An 18,793-nucleotide genomic window follows, 5' to 3' on the forward strand; every position below is an offset into this window, starting at 1 on the left:
TATGACCGTTTATTATTTTCTATGAAATTATTCCTAAACAATTTATTTTGTACTAAAATCATGATTTGTTATTTACTATATGACTAAAACAGTAGGTGTATGTATGTGCGTGTGTCTGTTTGAAAATATTTAAACCATAAACTATTTAACTACTGGTTACATAAAACTGAAATTGATAGGAAATAGTAATCATACGTCAATGATAGTTTATAACGAGTAAAATCTTTGTTTGGATGGATGAATAACGCATACAGAAATACGTCAGCAAGTTGAAATGCAAACTGTTCATTTCAACTTACCGACATATTTCTATTAGTTTTGCGCATGGACCAATTCATTCATAGCATTAAGTGATTTAATTTCAAGTATTTATGATTTATCTGTCGATAGCTCATACAGTAGGGAACGCGGCTGGAGTGCTAAATGTTTTGGTTTCGATTTTATCTGATGGCACCCAAATCTTTTTTTTTTTACTTTTGAAATCAGTACTATTATATAATATTCTATAGATAATTGACTCTGTAATAATAAATACGAAATCTGCATGAATTAAAATATATTTAAGTGTATTTTACGACCTGGCAAGCCCCCACCTAGTCTTGAATAAAAACAATAACTTGGTAATATATTCAAACAAAAAGTCAAGATGGCGGCCAGTATATACCCCGTTTTCATAACAGAAGTTAAGTAACAGATTGTTTTTCCGTAACGTCGTATGACCGTTTAAGTTTTTTTTACAATTTGCAGAAAAAAAAAATTCACCTCGATAATCGAGCACTGGTAAGAAAGATAGTTGATTGTGACTACTAAAGTTAACTTGTTATCGATTAGTTAAAAAGAAGCCAGATAGAGAGCCGAGTATGGTACACTACTGCAGTTTCATGATGTATCCATTTACCAGAAAAGTATTAATATATTCATAGATAATGTTTGTACATATGTTTACTCATTTTCGAGTTTTATTCAAATGCACAATCATCGCATGTAAAGTTCAAGAGAACGAATATACTGTTTATTTATATAACGTTACATGAACAATTTCCAATTCGGAAAAAAAGAAGCATTCTAGATATGGACAAGAATCAAAGTTGCCTTAGTCTCGAAGGATTTCTTTCTTTGAGGCTGAGTACGATTACAACGCTTTGAAATTTTTTTAACGCAAACGGTATACAAATTAGGTACAAGGTCATTAAAAATGTGGTGAGTGAGTAGATATTTGATTCATTCTTCCATCACTTTCATTTAAGTAATCACCAATATACCATATTTACTCTATACATTTGAAATATCCCCCAATGGTTTAAAATCAATTTATTTATAAAATATAGTTACAATTTCATTGGAAAAGGGATTAAGAGTGAGATAAACAAATGAAATGTTAAAAAAAAAAGAGGAAAAAAATTCGGATCCAGGTTAGTAAGATCTTCTCAGCTTTTTCTGATGGTGGAGTGCTTAATATATTCCGGTTAGTTTAGAACTGGCAACAAGCAGATCGGTCTCTAAGTGGGAGTAGGACTTAAATGGGAGCAAAATAAATAAAAGTAGAATTTTCTAGTGGATAATGTGCTTCCAGGATAAATATAATTTCAAAAGGCAAAGTGTAAAACTATAAATGGGCGATTGCCATCTTGGATGATCTCAACCGAAAACAGGGAACATGGTTCTTTTACTAAGATCCTGCTTTAACCGAGATAGATTCTAAAAGAACTGAGAACTATGTGCGTCATCCTCAGACAGAGGACACACACTCGTACTACACGATGAAATACTTATTTGTACATTTACAACAGATTAGGCACAAGGTCATTCAAAAGTGGGAAAATGGGTGTCGTTAGTCAACATTTGTCACCTTGCCTAGAAAATGCCTATCCTACTCTTAACGAGAATCATCAATCACTATAATGCCACATTTACTCTAGGGGCTGTCCTACTTAAAATTTCCCAAATCTTTTTAAAAAATAATTGCTTGAAAAAAATAAAATAGTTTCATTTGGAGAATCGCGGAGTGGAGAAAACAAAAACAAAGAATAAAGATTTAGTAGTAAGTCTCTCCTAACCCTTTTTTAAATAATAGACTGTCCACTGTTTTCCGGTTTTCTTTGAGCCGAAAACAAGCAGACAAATCTCTAAGTGGCGGTGAGATCTAAATGAGAGAGAAAAGAAAAACCGGATGGAGAAGGATTTTGCAATATGGGTAATTTCTTTCCAAGATTAATATAATTTGAAAAGAGGCTAGAAACGAAAATAAAAAAATAAAATGGGGAGTGAGCATCTTGAAGCGATTCATCGCAAGAAGATTCATTTACTCAACTAGCTTGTACTACACTCTGATCATTGCCAACAACAACCATAATTTATTTTTTTACGAGGAGGGGGCATACTTTCACTGGGAAACGCCAGTTAACGGGTCCTGCTAGTGCTTCTTACAACAAGAAATCGTGTTGAATTGTTGTTGGCGGATTATGACGTCATCATATAACCTTTCGTTCTCGAATCGTGGTAAAAGGTCACCGCAAATAAGAGTTCATCAAATTATCTCTTCGTATGCATTGGCGTCCGAATTTTCTGATTGGATAAAAATTGGTGAGAAAAACAAATGGATGTGCGTCCCACTATGAAGTTGAGTTTGGGTCAGATTGGAATACGATGAGCACGCCCCCCGATCATCCTCGCCCCACCACCTGAACGCTTTATACAACAGAGGGTGAGTTGTATTACACTGGCGGCTGATACTTTTTGTGTGTGAGAGGGAAAGAGGCTTTTGAAATGATACCCAAAGATAAGAGTGGATTCAGGATTCCAAAAATGCAACAATAGTGCGAAATTCAGACATTTGCAAACTCATGCATGAAATTAAACCAACAAATATTCTTTATTTTGAGTTGGGTAAGTTTTTAACATTGCGTATATAAGAAAGCATTTAGACTCAGATTTACATTATTTATTTACCAAGACTGCCCCATGATCACCCGTTTCACAGAGAATATTACACTATTATATACACAATACCCCCATCATCCTCTCCCATTTATATGTAATTTTAGAATATTTTTTGCCACCCACCGCTATATATACAGGATGTCTCATAAGTTGCACGGCATCCAGGTTTTTATAAAATAGGTATAACATCTATTTCAGTAAATCATTGGCTTAACAGATGGTCGAATTGGTCATTCCCCTACTTTGCATCGATTCTGTTCATTAAACTTCTGACTTTTTTCTACGCTGATTACACGGGGCTTTTTGCAAACTACACCCCCACCATGATGAATGCTTCTTCATCAGTTGCATTATTTGATCAGTCACATCTCTCACGGTCGGCAGTTGAGCTAGTTGCGTTTTAAACGCTTGGCCAAACGGCGGACAGTGGTATGACTCTCTGGTGGTTCTCGTTCAGGATGAATGCGGTTGAATTCCTTAGCTACGGAGCGGTGTATCGTCCCAGTTTTTCCAAACATAAAGCCCAAAACTTTTTCTTTTACTATTAGTTTCTCGCATATTATCTTAAACGTAGAAAAAGTGAAAATCAGTGTAAGGTGTGCGACTTCTAGGACATTCTGTGTAAATGTAAAATCAGTTTATACATATTTTTTTTATGGATGGCCATAAAACCGCTTTAAAAATAATAAAGGCTAAATTTTCATAAAACTGGCTTTCATTTCTTTTTTTAAAAAATGGTTGAACTGGTCATCCCCCTACTTTGAAACATGCATCGATTCTGTTTATAAAAATCTCTTTAACTCTTCTGACGGTTTAAGTGTTGACTGTTTGACCTAGGAATACAATGCACTCATGATTTGCTAATCGTTCGCTCCTGACTTATTTGCTACATTGATTTCACGTGGCTTTTATCAAAGTTCGCGAACGCCATGTTGGATGCTTCTTCATCGGTTGCACTTTTTGATCGGCCACATCGCCCACGGTCAGCAACTGAGCTAGTTTCTTTGAAACGTTTGATCAAACAACGTAGTACATTTCTTCGGTACATTAGGCAATTTCCGGGTTGATTTTCACTCAAGAGCAGAGCCAATGATGAGAATCTCAAGAAGAAAAGGGACACGCCTACGATTGAAAAACACAAGGTTCAGTTGAGTTTGTCTTCTTCCGTTTACATTTTGATAAAAATGGCTTTCGTTTGTTTTTCAAATTCTGATTGTCTTCATCAGATTTGTATCTGTATCGACTCAATGTGTTTACTTTGCTCGTATCGTTTGATCTAGTTCTTCATATTTCTTTGCTAGTCTTTGTTTTGTCTATTTTTTTTTTTATTTTTTTTTTTTTTGCCAACCATATATTTCCTCTTCCATGGTTTTATGGTCTCTGTAGTCTTATTCACAATATTTATTTATTGTTTAAATGCTTAATCTATTTAGTTTATTGTTTTAAGTTTTCGGTCTAATTTCACATCTGGGTCCATTATTTTGGCGGCAGTTTTCACCTATGTTAAGTTTTGTACTTACAGATTCGGCTCTAGTATAAGTTAGGTACTTTATGCCTTTAATATTGTCTGTTATTCTGCGTGAGAAGAATCTATTAACCTTTTCCATTTCTGACTTTATTTTCTTCTAGTTTTTGGTTCCTTTCAATTAATGTCACAAATATTAAAAAGTAATGTTTGTCAAGAGTAGTGTATTTCAAAATCTGAAAGCAATGTATTATGAGATCAAAGTATTCTAGGGATTTTACATTATAAAATTATATTTCATAACTTTATTCGACATTAAATTATCCATAGATGATTGATATGCCGTAAAACGAACAAAACAAAATAAAAAAAAGTCTTACCTGTTTGAATTTTTACAAATAGCTTTCATTGTGTTTTACTACTTTGCATAAAACTAAATATAAATATAGTCGACATTTGGACTCCCTAGCCTTGTAGCTATGTTATAGATTCATGATAATCAGTAAATCATGTACGTACAAATTTATAAACCCAACAACGTACTTTACATATATATATATATATATATATATATATATATATATATATGTATGTATGTATATGTATGTGTGTATATATGTGTGTATATGTATATATATATATTTTTTCTCTCTTCTTTTTCTCTCTATTTTGTTTTCTCTATATTTTCTTTCTCTATTTCTGTCTCTATTCCTTTTTTTTTCTCTTCTCAATCACTCTCTCCCCATTGTAATCTTTTAACTTTATTTAAATTGCCTCTCCCTTTTTACTTTTTTATTTAATTAAAGTCCTGTGTTTTAAGTTTTTTAACTCCAACTTCTAAAGAGTTCCTACCTAAAATAAAAATCCATTATTCATTGAACTTTTGAATAGTCAAGTCGCTGCCTGATGATATCTGTTGTTTGATTGAAACAAGTGGCTATTTGTAGCAGCGGGATGTGAGCATGTTTATATAACAATAAACAAGTATTATATATATATATATATATATATATATATATATATATAGTCATCCACATACAGTACTCTTTCGCTGTTTCGCAGCTAATCAGTGCGGCTACACAAGCAACTACCTCAAGCTGGGATCGAAACCCGATCGCCCAAACGACAGTCGGAGCTTCTAATCGGTGCGCTATACGGTTACTGCTATGCAGGCAGTGAATTAACAAAGTTTTGACATTGTCCAAAGAACCTAAGCTCAATTTGTTTACGAAAAGAGCATCGCTTCATACGCTAATGGTAATTTGTATATCACTTCCCAAATGCTCAACCTGAGATAAGGAGCATTATAGTCATCCACATACAGTACTGTTTCGCTGTTTCACAGCTCATCAGTGCGACTAGACAAGCAACTAGCTCAAGCCAGGATCGAAACCCAATCGCCTAAATGACAGTCGTATATATATATATATATATATATATATATATATATATATATATGTGTGTGTGTGTGTGTGTGTGTGTGTGTGTGTGTGTGTGTGTGTGTGTGTGTGTATATATATGTGTGTGTGTATAATATATATATATATATATATATGTATATATAATTCACTTTGCATGTGACCACACCTTATCCTAAACATTTAAAATTTAATCGCTGAAGAACACCACATGGGTTTTGCTTTTCGGGTGGCAACAAATCACGGAAAAAGGGAAAAAGCACAAACTGTTTCTATCTTGGCGAAGGCGCTATACTCGCCGAAAATCTTTGGTTTTTAAACAAATAGATGTTTGTTTAGTTCTAAACAATTTGCTTCGTATTGGCTTTATAAGCTAAGGTTATATATATATATATATATATATATATATATATATATATATATATATATGAGAGAGAGAGAGAGAGAGAGAGAGAGAGAGAGAGAGAATTTATTAAAATAGCAACAACAATAATATAAGATGCATATCTAGAAATATCGACTTCATTCACAGGTTACTTCATTATTTTTGTTCTGGTGTGTTCAGATATTAACACGGCCTGGGACAAAAAAAAAACTTATCAAACATTATTGATTCGTTTTTCGTGATAAGATTGTACTGACACTTTGAAAATCAATAAATGTTGATTTAGTAAATTTGCACGCTTACATCCGTCACCATTTTATAGAGAAATTAATTTTCTTCCTTTTCTTTCTTTTTTTTTTTTAATTTCAAACTAATTTTATTTTCAGACTCGTCGAAAATTACTTGTTACAAATAAACCATGTTAATTTACAAGAAGACAGTTGATCACGACAATAAAATTATCCATTCAACGAAATCCTTAGAATGTCCGTAAAATATTTACAGAATAATAATGTTTTGTCTACAGGAAGTATGAACTGCTTCTAATACTTTTACACAGAAAAAGAACCGACCGTAACGTAATATTTACTTTTCTCATATCTTTTGTTTTAATTTTTCATGGTTTTTCTTTTTTTTTTTAATTTTAATTTTATTATTATTATTATTATTATTATTATTATTATTATTATTATTATTATTATTTGTAATAGATATCCTTTTATTATTTACCAGCCATATTTTCATCACTGCCGATTTCTGATCTCTTTATCTTTATTCAAAAATTTAACTATTTGTGTTTATTATTTTAGGTTTTCAACATAGATTCCCGTCTGAGCTATTTTTGGCCATTATTTTGGCGAGTTTCAGTTCTGTGCTAAGTTTTGCAATAACAGATTTGACCTTGGCATAAATTAGGTCGTTTATATCGATATTATTATTCGCTAGTATGTGCCGTTTCCATTTTTGATTACATGTTTTTCCAGTTTTCGTTTCTTAGGAATGATAGTTTGATTTTGTCCTCTTTCATGATATCTTTGATAGATTCAATTTCTGCTGCTTCTTTCTCAGTAAATCCTGTAGGCTTGTCTTCAGTGTTCTACTCAAATAGTTTTCAAGAGAAAAGACGTTTTCCTGTTCTGTTGTAACAGCATTTTCCGATTATTTCGATTAGCACTAGACCCGTGACTCATCCTCTTTTAAGCATGTACAATGCTTGGTTCACTCTCCTCTGTTTTGTTGCAAGGGAAGTCAGTAAATGTGTCAGGCCATGTTCCTTTGCCATTCATTTCTTCATTTCAGTAGTCTGCTGATCATATTTCCTCAACTCTAATCCTTTTGTATTCGAGTACTTGATATAAGAAGAGTCAACACTGGCAGGATATCGATCGGTTATTTCAAGTGGTGTGGCATTCACTATTGTCTAATTGAGACTGATTCCTCGAAAAAAAAGTTTTTAGTGGAATATTAAATTCACAAACGATCACCACTCGCATTTATGCCGCAATCCAAGGGAGATGACAAAAATGCTTTTTGCAGCTCCTTTATTTCTATGAAGCTATTATCATCCTCCCATACACAACGCTTGATATTCTCGCGTAATCATTCATCTGGTACTGACCAGTTGTAATTGCAACGTTGCTTAACTTTATTGGTTTAACGAGAACCGGTTTGCCAACGTGATTATTCCGTATATCAAAGGATCACTTGTTGATTATGTCTTTCTTTTAATTCCATTTTCACCCCAAACAAGGCACATTGCCACATTGATGTAGGGGACTATTAACGGGGATATAAATTGCAGGGATACTATGTAGGGAGTTCAGCAGCAAGATGTCTGTTTACATTTCACTTGAACTTCTGCATGTCAGTACAGTTGGGAAAGCACGAACCCAGAAGGGAGTCCCAAAGTCTAGCAGCTATGGGGAAGAAACTATTGGAGTAGAAGGCTTTCTTACATCTAGGGATCTCTACTGTGTAGGGGTGAGATTTTGCTGCTTGTTGGGTTTGTCGGGGTATTTACACCAAGGGGTTACAAGGGCTTGTAGTTCGTCAGAGCATCCACCATTAAAATACTTGAACAGGCAGAGGGATTCAACAGTTCATCGATGGGACAGAGATCGAAGCCTTCCTGTACCTCTACAAGGCTGCCATTCGTCCATGTGTGGAGTGCTGTTGTCACATTTGGTGCATCTGCTGTTGGTCTCTCGCTCCTAGACGGGGTTCAAAAGAGAGTCGGCAACCTGATGGTGCGTATATCTTTCTTCTGAACTCCCTGGCTTTTATGGCTATTATGTTTCATGTTCTTTTGTTTTGTTTTGTTTTTTTACTTTTTGTATGTGACAACAACCTGCTCAGGTTTAATTTATATGCGCTCCTGTTATAAGGATAGTGTTTATCACCGATATACATGAGGACAGAGTAAATTGACACGCTAACAGACACCGCAAAAAAACAGTTAAATAAACATAAATACTATTTGTAGATAAACAAAGGTGTTTACTTAAATTCTTTAAATTATTACTAGAACAAAGTTGAGGATAACGTTTTCTCATATGTACTGTTGAGGGGAAGGTATGTTATTTTTTATGTGTTTTAATTGTGAAGTTCATTTGTTTTTAAGCAGCCTTTTTATATGACTGAGCCATCACTCATCAAGGCCGAAAGCCATCCGAAGATAAGGGTTGTCAGTTAGATTATGAACAATATTATGAGAGGATTGTAAATATTGAATAAAGTGGACAAAATTTGATTACTTATGAGTGTGGCTTGACAAGTATCTGTTGGCATTGGACTTTAACACAACCATGTCATAGTCTACGAGGAAACATTTCTGTGGTATGAATTGTGGATGTGCGTTATTATTTACTTGCCCCGCCCTTCACGAGTGAAGAGCTAGACACAAGGTTGACTTTTAATAAATGGGGTCATTCTGGAGTGAGATAAAAGTAGATAAACACTATTATTGACGACACAAAGCACCTGCTATCAATCGGCAAAATAAAGAATTTATCGAGATTGAAATAAAATCCGTAAAAAGTCTACAATTGTAAATATAAGCAAAAATTAAAAAGATAAAAGATTAAGTGGGTACCTTATACTTATTTCCTTCATATGTATGAAGATTGACTCTACAGTAGTAGTAGTAGTAGTAGTAGTAGTAGTAGTAGTATTTCAGAAAAGTTTTAATTGCTGATAGTTATAAAAAATAAGTAATTATTGATTTTAAACTTCTAGTAAAAATAAAATCTATAGATCTCCCCCTCCCCTCACAAACATGTTTTTACGTGTGAGAAAACGGGTTTGTATTACTGTATACATAGATTCGAAACAGTTGTCAAAAAACAAATATATAACAAATAAATGTTATCAAAAGCAAGATAAGTTACTTTTCCACCAAACTGGAGATATTTTTCGTGTTTTTATTCAATGTAACATGTTTATTCAGCTCGAAAAACATACATTGTTTACCGATGTATTGAAAAATTCAAAATGGCGCCCAGCTCTCTCTTAAACACGATAAGTTCGGGAAAAGGTGTAATAAACTAGACAAGATACTATTAAAAACCACCGAATATATGTCAACCTATGTCACAGTAATATATACTGAGCGAGTTTCTAACAGTATTTTGTCTAGTTTTATATTTATGGCCCCTTTTCCCAAACTTACCGTGTTAAAGAGAGAGTTGGGCGCCATTTTGAATTTTCAAATACATCGGTAAACACAGTATGTTTTTCGAGCTGAATAAACATGTTACATTAAATAAAAACACTGAAAACATATCCAGTTAGGTAAAAAAGTAACTTATCTTGCCTTTGATAACATTTATTTGTTATATATTTGTTTCTTGACAACTTTTTCGAAACTATGTGTACAGTAATACAAACCCGAGAAAACATATACAAATTTAAGATGCGTTTTTACAGTAATCCGGACAAAATACCAATTTTATAGTTAAATATTTAGAGATTTGTAAAGAATCGGAATCGGAATTAGTAATTGTATCTAAATCGGGAATTTATTACAAAATCGATAATTGTATAGGAATCGGAAAAATAATGGAATCGTCCCATCACTAATATATATATATATATATACATATATATATATATATATATATATATATATATATATATATATATCCACCCACGCTTACCTGAATCTACTCCACACACACCCCCACACACACACACAATACAATTTAATGTACCTTAACCCTCAAGACTGAAATATTGTCAATACCCTCATTATCTCCTACCTCAACCTCCCCACTTTTTTTTCGTATTTCTTCTAAAACATTTCTTCCTAATACTAACAACCACTTCTGTAAGTTCTGGTGAGGCTGTTAGATCGTAAACATGGTCCGACATCCGAAACATATGTAACCAAACAGATAAAACGGTAATAAAAAAAAATAAAACACATATTTGCTCTGCAATAGTATTGAGCACTCTCTTCAGGTTTTTACTAATTACCAGTTTTACCAAATATATATATATATGAAAACAACACTAATAAATGCCTATTATTAGCAGGTTAGATTATTGCGCACTAATGACTTTTTTTCGGTTTGTTCAGATATATGACATGACCTGGGTAGAAAAAAAAACATCTGTTGTCAAACAATACTGACGTGTTCTCATGACAAAGCTGACCTATAAAGAATGGAACTTTGAATATCAATAAATATTAATTAAGAAAAATTGTATTATTGTATTTTAGATCCTCTTTACACAGTGATCACCACTTATCAAGGCCCTGAAGCCACTCAGGGATAAGGGTTATTGCAAGTACATTACGTTAGTGTGGAGATTTGATGAAGTGTTTACTTAAGGAGGCGGTTCATTAGGAATTTGTTAACATTGGACTTGAAGACGTCCAAGTTGTAGTCCGGTGGGAAGCAGGCAGACGGAACAGAGTTCCACAGGCGTGCAGTTCTAAGAAAGAAGCTTTGTTCATGGAATCCGCGTTTTGATTAAGACACAGATATAGAGTGGGGGAAATTTTTCACAGTGGATTCAGCTAGACGGGTGTTTTTCGTGAAAGATTGGCGAGGGGGGACCATAGATTGGAGTTCAGACGAGCACCTCCATGGGAATAACGATAAAACAAGGATAGGCTCGCAGCGTCTCTTCTGTGGGAGAGAGGTTGCAGGGTAGAGAAAAGGGCATCCCCCACTAAGCCACAAAGTCTACTTTGTACTCTGTCAAGGCAGGATAGGCTGTTTTTAGCAGCTCCTGCCCAGATATGGCAACAGTATTCCATCCTTGAACGTACTTGGCTTTTATATAGATAGAGAATTGCATCAGTAGTGAGATATCTTCTGGAGCGGTAGAAGGATCCCACCATCTTTCCAGCGACCTTGGCAACAGACTTGATGTACGTGTTCCATTTCAGATCAGGAGTAAAGGTCAAACCCAGAAGCTTGTCAAAACACGGGGCCTCACCCAGACGAGAGCCATCCATCACAATTGATGCCAGATGGGGATCAGAGCATTGATAATGTAAGGATAGGAGTTTGGTTTTGGATGCAGTAAAGGTAACCAGCCACATCTTCCCCCACTGAACCACGCGCTCGAGATCAGAGGAGAGAGAATCAGAGAGAACCTTGTCATTTACAGCCTTTGATGTGTTGCCGTAGATGGTCATGTCATCATCATATATATCAACGAATGATTTAAGTATGTGTTTAGGGAGGTCATTGATGTAGATCAGGAAGAGAGTTGGGCCTAGGATTGACCCCTAAGGGACTCCAGCATTTATATTGCAGTCCTCCGATTTTTGTCCATCTACCACTACTCTTATGAGCCTATCGGAGAGAAATGATTTAATGATTGAGAAAACATTTCCAGTTATACCGTAGCTGGAAATCTTGTGAAGTAGACCCTTATGCCATACTTTATCGAAGACCTTTGATATGTCAAGAGCAATTGCCCTAGAAAGGAAGCCTTTGTCAAGAGATTCACTAATCCTGTGGGATATAACCGTCAGCACATCTGCGGTAGATCTTGCAGAGCGGAAACCATATTGTGTGTCACTAAGAAGGTTATTCCTGCTGAAGTGGTTGACTATTTCTCTATTTAATATGGATTCCAGCAACTTACTCAGAACACACAGGAGACTTATTGGTCTGTACTGAGAGGGAGATGACTTATCACCTGAATTCTTAAATACAGGGCAAACTGATGAGGTCTTCCAGGGAGTCGGAAAGCACTTCTCCTTAAGGCAGCGCTTAAATAGTTTCATAACTATGGGAGCAAGTTCTGGTTGAAGCTTTTTTAACACTATAATTGGGATGCCATCAGGGCCAGTTGCTTTACTGGAATCTAGGTTCTTGATTAGCTTGGCGACCTCATGCACGGATATTTGTATGTTACCTAGCTTGTTCTGTGTTATAGGATGAAATATGGGGAGTTGATGGCCTTCGTCGCATAGGGTAGAATTAGCTGCAAAGTTCTTTGCAAATAGTTTGGCCTTGTCTGACGCTGACGAGATGACCTCTGGTCCATTGATAATGGTTGGGATAGAACGCACACTTCTGTTCAGGATCCTATTTGTTATTTGCCAAAACTGGTGGGAACCAAGCCGCTGATCAGCTACCTTGGATTTAACAGACTGGGCATATAGCTCTCTTGCATTTTTTATTACTCTTTTACAGTGGTTGCTGGCAGTCCTGAAACCAGCTTTAGTCTCAGTGCATCTATTACGTTGGTAGCTATGGAAAATGTGATTTCTGTGCGCGATAGCAGCAGCACATTCTGGGGAGAACCATGGCTGGCTGTTAGGTTTTTGTTGGAATTTTTTAGATGGTATGAATCGGTCTATGCCTACAATTAACCATTCGGTCAGATCTGATACTATAGAGGACACTTCCTTTTTAAACATGGAGTGCAGAGGTAAATCAGATATAAATGTACGGAAGCTATCCCAGTCAGTCATAGAGTATCGGTATACAGTACGGTGGAGGGGTATGTCTGGGGGCTTCTTACATTTCGTTTTTATCTTAACTGATACGACGGAGTGGTCGGAGGATCCTAGAGGAGAATGAACGGAACATGAACATAATTCAGGGGAAGTTGAGAGAAAAAGGTCTAGGAGGCTTGCATATTGACCGGGTGTATCGGGCACACGGGTGGGTTCGCGAACAATCTGAGTGAGGTCATAAGCAATGGCAAAATCATGACAAAACCTCCCCTCATCATCTGTCTTATTTGAATGGGTCAGCCATTCCACGTTATGGACGTTGAAGTCACCACAGATGTGGATGTTAGCCGAGGCATGTGAAAACAGTATGTTGTTTATTTTCTCAGATATGCTCTTAAAGATAGTAACTCCGCTGTTGTGGAGCCTATAGAGGGCAAATATAAATGCAGTTGTGTTAGCAAGTGCAATCCTGAAGCACATATAGGGTAAATTAGGATCTTCTCTAGAGATATCCCTGCCACACGGGAAGTCATCCTTAATGTAGGTACATATTCCATACCCATGGCGATCTTGGGTGTCAGATTTAGCTGTTAAATTAGAGTATCCGTTAATTATGAACTCATCTAGGGAAGTGGTCGGCCCTATTCCAGTTTCACTTAGAAATAATATGTCCTGTTTCGTCTCCTGTAATTGGGTTTCAACCTCTGGAAGGTTGGAACGTAGACCCCTGATGTTGGAGAAGGAGACCTGGTAGTAGGGGTCTACGTTGGAAGATGGGGTTCTAGGTTTAATCGAGTTTTTATTCTGGAGATATTTTATGTTGAGGTTTTGGGATTTGTGGAAAAGGTCGGCATACTTAGTTAGAGCAGTACAGAGGGGGGAAGTAAGAGAGAAAAAGACAGGAATTATTTTTTGTAGCACACGAAAAGGTAAAGCCGTAACAATTACCCACTAGTATGGCATCGAGAGGCCACACCAGAGACTACTGCATGGTCCAGATCCACTCACCAAATGGCAATACAACAGTCCCAGTACTTTGCGCCTGCTGATAGGACAGGCTCCTTAGCGGTTAATCCAAGGTTCGAGTCCCTGACTATCAGGCGGATAACGTCAGCCCAGACAAATCGTTTACCTTCAGCACCCTTACTAGTGACATAGCCACAAGGACAGACAGAGACAGAAAAATTTCCGACATCTCAGACTACTGGTCACCAAGTACTACCGACCTTTAAGCAGCTTTTTCTTCACCCTTTGTCAGAAAAATCACTCATTGAATGAGGACTGAATGACAAAATAGGAGAAGCGAGAGTTACTGGAGCTGCCGATAACACATCCACTGTATTATCTACTCTCCATTTAAAAAAAGGGGGAGGAGGGGAATGGGTACAAGTGACTAATTTATATCTAAGTAGTAAGTCCGATGCTAAGTTAACAATTCAGGACACTTTTGATGATAATCTCCCCTCCCATATTAATGGGTGGAAGTTTGTCGTTATCTATCGAGTTTGAATCATTAGAGTTTCACAGTATAATTAATTACAATCAAATAATTAACTATTATCAATTTGTAAAGTCGGCTTAATATTAATTTACATTCGAGTTTAGATAATTATTCAAGGTGTTACTTTAGGAGGTTCCTTTTCATGAGTAACTGTTTCTTTGCACTGTATTATATTTCGAATGTACTTGAACATAAGGCTAACTATATTAGATGGTTTGATTGGCCAGCAAGGAAGCAAGCATTTTCAATACAGGTAAGCTTGCAGTAATAGTATATATTAAGTATTCTACTTATAAAGTCCTAAGTTTATCTACTCTAATAGAGAATAATTTCCGGCATTTTTTTATCGTTAGTTTCCGGCATTTTGTTTGTTTTTATCGTTTACTTTGTAGCATGGGGGGGGGTGATGAATAAGACAGGAGAATACAGACAAAATACATAAATAAAACACGAAAAACAAGTTTAAAAACAAGGTAACATAAAAACACATTTAGGATTAGTTTTAAAAAAAATACTTAACGTTTTTGCCATAGTGTTCCGTCCGCCGTCTGTTTGTCAACTGGTAGCTGGCATATCATCATGTCTTTCTAGAGAGTAAAAAGATTTCTATTTCCGGATAACTTGGTCGAGTGCCTATCTATTTATAGAATAAAAGTCGTTACGTTCGGATGTGTAAAATATTTAATTTACATTTTTTTTTATTGTTAAAAAAGTTCTTCTTCACTTTGTATTTCACCTTCATTTTTATTCTGTATAAAATATTCCTTTAATTATTTGATGTCAATAATATCTAAATATTTAAATTATACTTCAGTGCTTGTGCGTTGTCTCTTGTATGTTTACTCTTTCTATACAATATGGCTTAGGCTGAAGACTCTTCCTCCTCCTTCCGTGTTCTGTTATTGATATTACAACTCAGGAGCCTAACAGCTGATCCCGGAGTTTTATTTTTATTATTATCATAGGCGTGTGTACCACTACCATAGTCCCAGACAAAGGCCGCGAGTGACACCAAACCTAAACGTAGATTCCATGAACATGCTTCTTTCTAAGAACTGCACACCTGTGGAACTCTCTTCCGTTTACCTGCTTTCCAGCTGACTACAATATGGCCGTCTTCAAGTCCAATGTAAACAAGTTCTTGATGAGCCGTTCCCCTTAAGTAAGCCAACTTACTAGATTTATACTTCTAATGATTACTATGATATTGTCCTTTTGACCACTGTACACTCTTTAAATGTTATCCTCGAGTGGCCTCTGCGCCTTGATAAGTGGTGCTTCCTTTGTAAAAGAAAAATCAGCGTTGACTAATCGATCCTTGGTAGCAAGTACAACGCTATCAAATACGTCAAGTTCATTTGTTATTTATCTCACTCTCTTTCGTTCATTTACCAACCATCCTAAAATAGATAATTTTGTCTGTTAATGACACGCCACACCGGAAACCACTGTGAATTGTCTTTGCTCTACGAGTGGTTCTCCGTCGCCATTATTCGATAAAACGAGTTGATCCTGCTCTCGGCCTGCCAAGCCAGCAGGACATTAGTTGTCATTTCTTGATGCTCCGTATGTAGTTTGCTGGCAAAAAAATCTGTTATGAACTTTCAAATTAAACCTGAAATATATATATATATATATATATATATATATATATATATATATATATATGAAGAGTCCTAGAGTCGATGAAACGCGGAATATTCAGTGTAGCTTAATCGCCATATATATTTTATAACTTACTAACTAACTCTACCTACGTATTGAGCACTTTTGAAGTAAATACTTAAAGTTTACGCATAAATTTATACTTTCGTATATTAATTTTATGTGGGTAAATGAAATAGTTATATATATATATATATATATATATATATATATATAGAGAGAGAGAGAGAGAGAGAGAGAGAGAGAGAGAGAGAGAGAGATAATGTGTGTGTGTCAAATGTTTAATAATAGTATTTTTTTAAAGAAATATTTAATATTAGTAGGTAAAAAAACTGATGTTATTGTTCTGTGATTGTATCGGTTAAAACCTTGTTCATTTTTTGTGGAAAGTGTTTTTAAGTGTTATAAAAAGATATTCCTACATTCTATGAAAGGTCTATAAACAACCAATCATATTGTCCGGAAAGTAAGAATGGAACTGTAAAGGGAGAGGTGCTTATTTATCTAGGGTAGTCGTAATGTAAAACTGAAACGATGATGGTCTTTTACTGGTAACTATCCCTAATGAAGCAGAGTTCCTGATTATTGATGGGAGAGTGGCAGTAGATATTTATGGCAGTGTGAAATCTACTCCTACGTTCTCAGAGTGTGTTTTTGTTTTTTTGTTTTGAAAAGTCATTTGGGTCCAAATTAAATCAAGAGTAAAGAAGTTGAATGAAATTGATAAGTAATGTGTGTTGCATATGTTTAATATCTGATTGGAGAAAGACAACTTTAATTTATTAATATAGATAGAGTATATTGAATTATGAAGTAATGGATTGTTGGTGTTTTGTAACCTATTCTGTATTTTTTAGATGAGATGTGAATGCTTGTGTTATGTTGATTAACAAATATCTTAGTGATCCCTGATGATTGAACCTTCTTTATGCCTTACGGACCCACCCTCAAACAAACGGTTCGAATTCTTATAATGCAGGGCCAAGTCCATTTTTCTTTAGTTAGAAAAGAAGAGAAGGTATCAGCAGTCAAAGTAGGTCGCAAGTTGCAGCGACCGACACGTTTTGTTAATACCCAAGATGAGAATAATCGTCCGATTAATCAACATAACGCAAGTAGTTGTTTTTATTGTTTTTTTTGTTGTTGTTGTTTTTTGTGTGTTTTTTTTTCATCTTTTTATGTAAATCTATAATATAAAGCTGAATGTGTGTGTGTGTGGGGGGTCACGAATTGGCTTCTATATGGTTGACTATTTAAAAAAACTGATTACATATAATGATAGATGTATTGAGGATAGGAACGGATATGTTTGATCTGGCAGAACGGTGGTTCATAAAAATTGTGGGGTCTGCGTTCGCGCCTGGCCCCCAAAGTATGAAAAAAAAAAAAACGTTTACAAGGGTTTTTTATATAGATGTACATGAGAATACTTTGATAAGTATGTTTCGACTTAATTAGGGATGGTATAATAAAATTGTGAGGTCTGCGTTCGCGCCTGTACTCCATGGAAATATGGCACAAATTTTAACAGACTTTTCATATCTATTTGCGTAAGTATATTTTGATAATTATGTTTCAGTTTGAAGAAATATGGTATAATAAAATTATGGAGTGTTCGTTCGCGCCTGACCTCCATAGAATGGAAATATGTCACAAAGTTTAACAAGGTTCTTTAAAAGGGGTGAGGGTCCACAATAACACCTTAACTTTAATCTTAATTCACGTTAGATTTTATTTATTTTTTTTAGTTTAATCATATTGTGTTGAATAAATTCACCACATAAATTCATGTTCTTATTAAAGTGAAAGCCAAAAAAAAAGTCGGAACTTTAGACAATTCTCGACACAAATTTTGCATAACTCTGTTTTTTCCTTCTCCACTTGCACGTGGCACTCTTTCGAAAATAGATAAATAGATAAATAATAAAAAATAAGAACGTTACTTGTTATCGTGTAAAAAGAAGGAAAAAATCCTGCTCACGTGATTACGTGTCTTTTTAAAAACATTTACATAACCTTTTTATTTTGATTTATATATCTGTTTAATCTTTTTTTTTGTCAGTGTACTAGAAGGAATTCAGTTGATTACAACCCTTTCTGCGTGTTCTTTACATTACAATAGTACAACCCTGAATCCAACGGCGCAATACTACACCGTTCAATACTGTAAAACTGAAACGAAGCTGTTCTGTTTGAAAAGGGCGCCATTTTCTTCTTATTCATATTTATATCGATTCTTTGCTTTAAAAAACTAAAGTAATTATGTGTTTACTTTTTTAATATCCCATTTTGCTCTTTCGGATTATTTTACTAAAGTAAGTAAAGCTTCATTATTTTTCCAAACTGTTTTTGTTTCTTTGTTTTTTCAATATTTCGTCGATATTATTTAGTAAGGGTGTTTAGCAGAAAAGCCAAAAAACGACTACCCGAAAAAATAAATATACAAGAAATAAATATTACCATAGTCAGTTCATGTTTTTTTTTTTTGAAATAGTTT

At 35.0% G+C, this 18,793-nt stretch overlaps 1 protein-coding gene across 3 annotated transcripts in view; it reads left to right on the top strand.

Annotated features, from left to right (window-relative positions):
* Nucleotides 1-18,793, top strand: part of LOC145283668 (hydroxylysine kinase-like) — a 243,890-nt gene that overhangs the window by 29,965 nt on the left and 195,132 nt on the right. The window contains exon 1 of one of the 3 annotated variants that reach the window (XM_080132678.1): nucleotides 2,587-2,886. The exons of the other annotated variants lie outside the window; for them this stretch is intronic. Within the exon in view, the coding sequence (XP_079988804.1) occupies nucleotides 2,848-2,886 (39 nt within the window). The 5' untranslated portion in view covers nucleotides 2,587-2,847. Of the gene's footprint in view, nucleotides 1-2,586; nucleotides 2,887-18,793 lie in introns of those variants that run through there. 3 annotated transcript variants of the gene reach the window in all.

The sequence above is a fragment of the Euprymna scolopes genome, chromosome 8, assembly GCF_053919585.1.
Source record: "Euprymna scolopes isolate OS-2025 chromosome 8, ASM5391958v1, whole genome shotgun sequence".
Taxonomy (NCBI): Eukaryota; Metazoa; Mollusca; class Cephalopoda; order Sepiida; family Sepiolidae; genus Euprymna; species Euprymna scolopes.